Source organism: Trachemys scripta, chromosome 16 (assembly GCF_013100865.1).
Source record: "Trachemys scripta elegans isolate TJP31775 chromosome 16, CAS_Tse_1.0, whole genome shotgun sequence".
Classification (NCBI taxonomy): Eukaryota; Metazoa; Chordata; order Testudines; family Emydidae; genus Trachemys; species Trachemys scripta.
The window spans coordinates 9476453-9486008 of record NC_048313.1 but is presented as its reverse complement, the minus strand read 5'-3'; the positions used below and the strand labels follow the sequence as shown (position 1 = coordinate 9486008).

The following is a 9556-nucleotide window of genomic DNA, read 5'->3' as shown; positions in this document are numbered from 1 at the left end:
GTCTGTGTCACAGTCACCCCAACACTCGTGCCCGTGGGATACCTTTCGCAGCCTTTGTAAGTAGGAATGGGCAGTGGCAGGTGCCCTGGCCTCCCAGGGAACCCCTGAGAGCAGCTTCCTCCTCAAGAACTGATCCACTGGCTCGTCTGGAGAGCCCAGAAAAGCCCCCTGCTAGGAGCAGCGATTACCTTGGGACTTCCCAGGAGGCAGAGGTCTTACAACCTTGTTAAAAAAACTGTTTATAAAAGCCCCCACACACTTTCCAGTGCTGCTGTTCGCAGAGAGTGGGTCTGATTGCCCCCCCTCCCCCCCCCAATCCCCACCTCTCTCCTAAGAGTTAAACAGGTCTCGTGTCTTTCGGTTACTCTAAAGAGCCACGATCTGGTCAGCGCTGGCCCATTCCCTGCTCTGTCTCAGCTGCCTGGCTAGCGTACCTGCCAGGCCAGCACCGAAGTGCAAACTCTGGGACGTGAACCCCTCCACTCCTGCCTGGAGCAGGCAGCGCTGTTCTTGCTTGGTAGGTTGTTTCCTAGCACAGAGAAAGGATGAGAACATCGCAGGTGTGGCAAAGGCTGCAGGGCAAACCCTAGCGCAGGCAGCCAAAGACTCAGCCACGGGCTCTGTCGAGCTCTGCGCCAGGTGGCAGGGGACAGCGCAGCCTGTCTGTGTTATTCAGCAGGTCAGGAGACCCCAAGAGCTTCCTGTGCCCTTAGCCTGGCGGTTCCCCCCTCCCAGCTGCCAGCCCCCTTTCCCCAGAGCCACCCCACAGCTTGAGAGCTCCCAGCATGGCGCTCGCAGAGCAGCTGGGCCACACACAGTCATGATTGTGGAAGCTCGGGGTCGGAGCGCCCCAAAGGTGCTGGCAGCAGGCCAGGTGCACCGCAGTGTAGGTGCTTCAGCACCGAGGCCCTGGTGGCTCCCAGGAACCACTCAGCTGCATTGCTCAGGGAAAGGGGCTTTCCCTGGGGCAGGCAGCAAAGGGGAAGGCTGCAGAAACCCCAGGGCTCAGTTACGGCTCAAGGCGACCAGCAGCGGTTCGGGTTTGGGCTCCTGGGCAGCTCTGCCGGCCTGGGGCGCCCTCTCCGGCTCATTTTCTATTCAAGGAAACAGGAGCTGGCAGGCTTCCAGGCCAGACTCGCTGAGTGTCTCTCCTTGGCGCCCCCATGCACTGGCTTCCTGCCCAGCCACTGCTGCTCCCCCGTAAATCCCACGCAGCCTTGCACCCAGCTGTAACATCCGGCACTCACAGCCTGCTCCAAACGCAGCTCCACAAAGGGCTTCTTGGGGTTCCTCTCTGCACCCAGCGTCTCCGCAGGGCCTGACTAGCCCGGGGGCCTCTGCACCCAGCGTCTCTGCAGGGTCATTGTGACTCTTCCCTCTGTGGCTCCTCGGCAGAGCGGGGACAGCGCATTAGCCATGTAGGTGAGCAGCTGGAGAGAATCGAGGACAGGACAATGGCAAAGGCCCACGTGGCCCAGCAGCCACTGGGGACGGAACACTTCCCAGAACAGTCCGGCACTGGCAGTCTCCATCGGGAGGCTGCTCCAAGTGCACAGGGTGGCATGAGGTTCTGTCTGGGTGCCGCTCAGGCGCCAGATGATGGGGGTGGTACTCTTCCAAGCTCCACCCACAGAATAAGCTCCACCCATGAGACACCCCTCTCAGACACTTGTGCAAAATATGACCATGCTGCTGGCTCCACTCTGTGGGCTTGGCTAGGATCCTTCTTGGGGGGTGGGGGGGGGTGGCTCTCCCAGGCCCGCTCACTCTTGGTGTCTCAGTAAGCTGTCATGCACTGCAGCTGTGCCGATGTTCACACCGGGCTCCGTCCGGTGAGCCGCCAAATAGGAGATCGGCTACACACTGGCACAGGGTACCGGCGTCAGCCCCACGGGGGGAACGGGCAGCGCAGTTCCCAGTTCTGGGGGCACGTTTTGGAGGCTTTCTTGCAGCACGTGTGTTCAGTGCCTAGCTTAGCAGAGCCGCCGTCCTGCCCTGCCGGCTGGCTCCTCCTTGCTTCCAGCTGCTTCTCCGGCCCCCAGGCTCTTCATGGAGCAGCATCACAGGAGCAGCTGGAGAAAGGAGGCTCTGGCGCCATCAGACTCACAGCGAGAGGAGCTGCGGCGGGTTCATCGAGCACGGGGGGGCTCCCTACATCCCCCCCAAACGATCCCAGATCATAAACCCACCCACCCCCCAGTCCGTGCCCCCTTTGCCCCCAGCCGGACAGGGCAGAGTCCAGCCCCATAGTACGATGTGATCCGCATCGAGTGTGCTGGAGCACGGGCTGCTCTCTCTGGCCGGGGGCTCGGCTCCCTTTGCAGCAGCTCACTGCCCCCACCCCCAGGGGCCTCACTGGGTCATTCCATCCCCCCAGCAGCTGGGCAGGGCTGGGAAAGCTGGATTGTCTAATGACCTCCAGCCCCAATGTCTCCCTCCCCAGGGTCCCCCCATGAGATAGGGCCCAGCCCCCTGCCACACTGACGCCCACATGGGGGGCTGGGGGAGAATCTGGATTTGATTTTGCAGCTTAGGACCCCTTCTTCCTCCCTGTCCTCCCACCACTGCAGCTCACGGCAGGCGGGCGGGCGTCCCACGCCGCCCCTGCCCATCGCCCCACCCCGCCCCTGCCCATCGTCCCACGCCGCCCCTGCCCATCGCCCCACCCTGCCCATCGCCCCACCCCACCCCGCCTCTGCCCATCGCCCCACTGCGCCCACCAGGCTCTGCAGCTGGGGACTCCGCCACTCACTCCCTGGGCCGCTGCGCCCCCTGCTGGATCCCTGTTTTATAGCACAACTAGTGCGTGCCGCCTCTGCGCCAGCAAAGTGCCCCGGCCCAGGGGCTCCCAGGCAGGGCCCCTTGGGGGTGTCTGGGCCTGCGAGGGGATGTTCGGCAGGGCCCGATGCAGGGCCAGCGGGGAGGGGATGCAGAGTCCAAAGACAGCGAGCCCCAAGTCCTGGTTTGCCCCGCTCGTTATTGGCTGCGGTGTCGCACTGGGGCCTGGAGCCCAGGGAGTTCCCTGCATTTCCATTTGAGTCACACACAGCCTGACCCAAATGTGAGCCACCCACCCGCCTGCCCCGGCAGGAGGCTCACAGCCAGCTCCAGCACCCGCCCCCTCACAGCAGGATTTAGCCCCCCATTCCCCCCCCGGAAGTGGCCCCCTGGAACGTGCTACTCCTGCTGGCTGGCTCTGGCACCAGTCAGGAGGGGCTGGCGCAGATCCCACCCCTCAGCCCCGTGAGCAGCTCCGGATGCTCGGAAGAGCTTGTGCAACCACCCAGCGACACGCTGCACTCAGCTAGTCCTTGTGGAGGGTGCAGCTGGTGCGACTCTGTGAGCGCCCTGCGCTGGCATCCGAACGCCTGCCTCCCTTGGCCCACGCGCTGCTGCAGACCCTGATGGGACATGGGCTGCAGGGACGGGCTGCATGTTCAGCTCCATACAAGGTGGGGGGGCACTCCACTCTCAGGTAGATGCACCCAGTGCCCCGTGCTCTGCCCAGACAGGGTTGTGGGAGACCCAGAGAGACCCGTGTCCTACCCCTCCAGCCATCTGCCCCCCATTTCTCCCCACGTGCCTGCCCATCTGCCACCCAGGTTCTGTCATTCACCTCATCTGCCTCCTGCCCCACTGGGGTCTGCCCCCTTCCCCGGTGCTCCTATGCCCCTGTCTCCTACCTCACTGCGTCCTACCCCCCCATACCATTGGCCTTATTCTCTAGCATTCTGCCTCCCCATGGCCTATCCCCCACTCCCCATCTGCCTCAAGATCTGCTCCTGGCCCCGTTTTCCTAGCCCCCCCCACCTGCCTGCACCCCATGTGCTAGCTCCCACACCCCATTTGCCCTCCACTGCATCCTGACCCCAGGTCTTCCCCTGGGTCCTTGCCCCCCACCATCCCTACTCTCTTTCCTGCATGTCCCTTCAGCCTCAAGTCAGGGACCACCCCCCCTTGCACTCTTAGCATTTGGGAAACTGAAAGCACGAACAGTTACGGATGCCTGCAGTGTGGGCATCACGGGCAGGGGATGGGGACTGACGGGGCAGCACCGCAGGAGCACACAGGTCCTGGGGACGAAGCGCAGAGGCTGAGCTGCCCCCAGGAGAGACCCCAACCCGGGTCACACACATGACACATCAAAGCGCTTACCTGCCGCCCCNCTCCAGCCCCACGAGCAGCCGGGCGAGCCCAGCACCGCAGGGACTCCTGGAGCAGCACAAAGAGAGGAGGCCGCCTGCCCAGCGCAGCCTGGTGGCGGAGGGTGTCAGGGAGCTGAGCTGCTCTGGTAACTCCTGTCCCGATCTCACCTCCCTGCCCTTCCGCCCAGCCGAATTCCACCGACTCAGCAAGGCCTCCACCTCCACAGCCAACCCCAGCCTCTCTTTTAAAGGGAGCCTTGGCTCCAGTCCCTCCCACACCTGATCTCATTTTCCCAAGTCTTGTCCCACCCCCATGCTCTTTCCCAGCCTCTTCCCAACCACTCCCCTAGTCTCCTTCAGTCACCCTGACTTTGTCCCTTCTTACCCAGCAGCCCCTGCTCCTGGGATACCAGCTGCTCCTTCCCCTCACCCTGAACCCCACCTGCCCCTGAGGCTCACCTGACCCAGCGCTTAAGCAGTTGTAGTGGGCACCTCAGAAATCCGGTCCTATATTTATCAACTTCATTAATGTTCAGAGCAAGGGAGCAGAGAGCAGGTCCATTCCATTCCCGCACAACACTGACCTGTGCATTGGTGCCGGCCTCAGCCAGAGAGAATCAGGAGGCCCTGGGACCATCACACACCTGGGCAGGAGACGACGACAACATGGGACTCACCCTGCGAGGACACGGAGCAAAGAGCAATGGGTGGGAGAGAGAGGGGGAGGAAGGCGAAAGAGGAGCTGGGTGCTGGCATAAGGACCCCATCCATCTTGCCTAGCCAGTAACACAGGCATCTTTTGCAATGGCTCAGTTCCACCTGACCTTGATTACGATGGCAGCCTTAATGAGGGATTAGCAAATGCCCAGTCACACCAAACTACATCTACTGCCACATGACTTCTCACAGTGTCCTGTATTAACCCAGGTATCCTGGCCAAATTCCCATTTGGGCAATACTTTGCCAAACTAGAATTTCCCTGCCGGAATTATTAGTCACTTCCTGTACCACTTGTTGCGCAGTTTTTCCTGGTACATTCCTGGACTGCTGCATTCCATCCTGGAGCTGGGTGCATTTCAGTAGTAAGTACTTACTGTGTTGAGAATATGCAAAGTGCTTGATGATGCCTCCAGCTGAAAAGCACCGTGGGACAACCAGGCTGCCCAGAGGAATCAGAGGGCCTGGGGCAAAGCAATTTCAGGGGAGCGGACATAAAAAAAGGCACCACACGCTGCAGCGCTTGTACTCACCGGGCGGTGCTCCGAGTCTTCGGCAGCAGTTCGGCGGCGGGTCCTTCACTTGCTCTGGGTCTCCAGTGGCACTGAAGGGCCCGCTGCCGAAGTGCCGCCGAAGACCCAGAGCGCCACCGGGTGAGTAAAAATCCCAGGGAAGGGATTCTCGGTCAGGGCTCGCGGGGCCCCTGTGGGTCCATCCCATTCCCATCAGGATTAAAATTATGAATTGGAAAGAGCCTAGATCAAAGCTCCAGCCCTAGCCCTGATTGACTGCAGGCCCCTGCTCTTGTCTGCACAGGTCCTTAGGGCAGGGATGGTGCCCATGTGCCCTTCTAATGCCATAAAGGGTCCTGGGTGAGAAACAGAGATTGGGCTAAAAAACCAGAATGTTGCTGGCAACCCCCCCTCATTCAGGTGGCAGGCAGTCGCATCCACAAAAACCCCTGGGCACCAGGAAGGATGAGAGGAGGGGCTCAGAAAAAGCCCTGATATAAATCCGACTGGCAGAGCCAAGCACCTCCCCTGGGGCTGGCTGGACAAGCTCCCACTCTCTCGGCCCCTCCCTGCCAGCCATATGGGGCAGGGGAGGAGTCCCACTACTGCCCCCACCAAGCTGCAGACCCAGTGGGAGAGGCTCCAGGCCCCTCACCAGCAGGGGGCAGCGCTGCTGGAGTAATTTGTATCGCGGGGTGCGGAGAACCATTGAACCCAGTACAGCATGGAAACCACTTCAGGCCGGGGGTGCGGCAGCCCCCCCGGACCCCCGGCTCCAGCACCTATGGGGGGGAGGCAGCTGCCCCCCCTGGGCTGGGCACCCAGCGGCCGTGTGCCCAGCACCTGTCTAACAGCCCCAGCCTCAGTGGGCCGGGCTGAGAAATGGGACCAGCACCGGCTCACCGAGGCGGGGCCGATCCCGGGCCGGCCGCCGCCCGTCCCCCACGGCCACGCGCGAGTCTGTGGGCACCCCACGGGGAGAACCCAGGCGTCCGGGCTTCCGGCCCCCCGCCGACAGGCTCCTCCGGCCACTCACCCGCGGGACGGGACGGGACGGGCCGGCGCCAGGGTCCGGCAGCAGCGGCGGCTCCGCGGCCTCTCGCAAGCGCGGACTGGAGTGGACCGACAGTCACATGACTGCGCGGTCACATGACCCTGCCAGCTGCTCCCTGCGCGGCCGGAACTGCCTGGGGCCGAGCCGAGCCGGGCCGGGATTGTCTGGGGCCGGGCCGAGCCGAGCCGGGCCGGGATTGCCTGGGGCCGAGCCGGGCCAAGCCGAGCCGGGCCGGGATTGTCTGGGGCCGGGCCGAGCCGAGCCGGGCCGGGATTGNGGTCACATGACCCTGCCAGCTGCTCCCTGCGCGGCCGGAACTGCCTGGGGCCGAGCCGAGCCGGGCCGGGATTGTCTGGGGCCGGGCCGAGCCGAGCCGGGCCGGGATTGTCTGGGGCGGGGCCGAGCCGAGCCGAGCCGGGATTGCCTGGGGCGGGGCGGGGCCGAGCCGGGATTGCCTGGGGCGGGGCCGAGCCGAGCCGGGATTGTCTGGGGTAGGGCCAAGCCGGACAGGCTGGGCCAGGGGCTCCGCCAGCCCGTCACACCCAAGTCCCAGCGGCGCGGGGGCTCTCCCCGGGACGCAGGGGACACGGAGCCCCGCGGCAGGTCCCCTCCCCGTGGGCTGCGGAGAAGAGCCGCGGTGCCAGCTGGGGAAGTTCAAGGGCCTGGCAGCAAGTGGGGACCCTAACCCCGATAGATGCTGGCACCCAGTCCCCCCAGCGGGTCAGTGCTTACAAGCTGGCCTGGGCACTGGTGGGCAAGGTTGGTACAAAGGGGGAGCTGGCAGGGCCCTGCCTGCCAAGCACCCCTTCACTTACACCCAGGCCCCTCAGTTCTGTGAGCGGCTCCTCCCTGGAGCTGAGAGATCCCCTCAGAAAAGCAGCGAGAGGTGGCAGAGGGCAAACCGAGGGCAGACGCCCACAGCCTGCCAGCACAGACAGCACAGGTTCCCGCGCCCTGGCCCCAGCCCTGCAGTGATGAGTCCCTGGCCTGGTGCACACCCTGTTGTGTAAGGGCCTGGAGAGTTATGTAAAGGTTCCTTATAACCACCGGCTGCCCTCTCACCCTCAGCTGAAGCAAACCAGCCCTTGCCCCCCCAGGGTCAGAGACCATCTCAGGTTGGCCCGGCCCTCACTGCCCAACTCTCCCCTGTCCAACTCCCCCCACAGGGATTTTCTCTCTCTGGCACATGCACTCAGCCCACTGCCTCACCTGCAGTTCCCCTCAGACTCCTCTTCTCCCCCAGCTTGGCCCCCATTCCCAGCAGCCTACGCTGCCCCGTCCTCAGCTGAGCCGTGTCCCCAGGGAGCGTGGAAGCTGCTGCTGGTAGCCCAGGCCAGGCCAGTGGGGCGTCTCAACTGCACAGCGAGGGAAGCACACTCTCTTCTGGCTTTTGGTCGCAGCTCCTGCCCACCCACAGCTGGGGAAGCAGAGCCCAGGAACAAGGCTCCTAAGAAGCAGCCCAAGCCTCCAGCCAAAAGCTAGAGTGGGACTGGAGCTGGGAGGGACTGGCCTCCTCCAATGCACACGTGCCCTGAACAGATCCACCCACGGAGTCCAAGCTCATAGAATGTAGGACAGGCTGGGACCTTCAGAAGTCACCTAGTCCAGTCCCCTGCCCAGAGGTGGGAGTAAGTATTATCTAACCCAGCCCTGCTGGGTTTGTCTAACCTGTTCTTAAAAACCTCCAGTGACTGCAACTCCACAACCGCCCTAGGTCATTTGTTCTAGTGTTTGACTCAATGCACACACCTCCATATACAGACGGCCCTCACAGGCTGTGACCAGACACACACCTCCGTACGCACGGTCCTCACACCCTGTGAGCATACACATGCCTCCATACACAGATGCACACCCCCCCAACACCTGCAATGAACAGATACCCCCCACACAGACCATGCCCGAATGGGGCCATTGGCCCTGTCCCAAAGAGAGGTTTGTTTTCTTTCCCATGACAGAGTAGCGAGGGCACCGGGGCTCCCTTCCCCACTCTCCTGGACTGAGCCAGAGCTATCCCAGCTGTAGAGCAGAGGCAGCTGGTGCAGGTCCTTGGCGGGCCGGGCGGATGCGAGGCAACCCACGCTGGCTCTGGGGGTGTATAACTTTATTTGGTTTCTTGTATAAGTGTCAGTGCAGCTTAAAGCGTCTGCAGTGGAGACTCCCTGCAGGAGTTCCCAACATGCTTCCCGAGGTAAAAAAGTGCAATCCCCCCTACACACGCACCCTACCCGCCCCCCACCATCCCAGAGAGGGGAGAGCTGCATCACAGCATGCAGCATACAAGCAAAGGCATTGGCTGGCGGGGGAGGAGGAAGAGGCTGCCAGAGCCCAGGGATGGGGACTTGGTGCACAGAGGGCTTTGGTTCTGCCCCTAAACCTGGTGGGGCCGATTGACCCCACTCCCTGAAGCCCTGATGGAGGCTGGGCCTTCTCCAGGGCCTAGGTCTTGCACTAGGCATGGCCCTGTTCTCAAGAGAGAGCTCCGCTGTAAGATCCAGGCCCACAGCTCAGGCCAGCCCAGGGTGGGGAAGGGCTGGGGAGATGAGATGAGCTGGAGAAGGGGACAAAAGGGGAAGGTCACTCTCTATGGGAAGGGGCTGCAGCCTCGGCTCGGGGGTTGTGGACTTGCCAGAAGAGGAGGGCAGTTGTAGGGAAGCCCAGCTTGGTCTGCCCTGCCCCTTCTTCCCCCACTCCAGAAAGGGGGTGCATAGTATCTAAGGGGAGCGGTGCTGAGTTGGGCTCAATCACCCTGACACAGACGGCCCTGTGAGGCACCTGGCCAGCCAGCGAGCGAGCGTTCCCTGAATGCAGGGGCCACGCGAACCCCAGGGCTGGCGTGGGAGGATATCACCGTGCACACTGAGCCCAGCTTCCTCACGCTGGGAACCATGTTAGCGTCTGGACCAGCAGACTGCAGAGCAGGAGGCGGGACCAGGCTGGGCCCCTGCTATTGGGTTATTAATACAAGGAGGGCCTGTGTGGAGCCCCCCGCTCCCACACACGCTTTGCAATAGCCCTGTCTGATATACAGCAAGGGCTCAGCCCCAGGAACACCCCGTGTCACCCCCACAGCTGTCGGCCCAAAGCCCGCTGGCCCCTCGGAGCGAGCACGGGGACAGACACTGCCT

General features: G+C 63.0%; 1 protein-coding gene across 1 annotated transcript in view; it reads right to left on the bottom strand.

Annotated features, from left to right (window-relative positions):
• The window catches only part of GBA (glucosylceramidase beta), a 22777-nt gene extending 13459 nt beyond the window's left edge, over positions 1-9318 (bottom strand). Inside the window, exon 1 of the mRNA XM_034792768.1 lies at positions 9280-9318. Coding sequence (XP_034648659.1) covers positions 9280-9318 — 39 coding nt within the window. The remainder of the gene's footprint in view (positions 1-9279) is intronic.
• Positions 9319-9556: the final 238 nt, after the last annotated feature.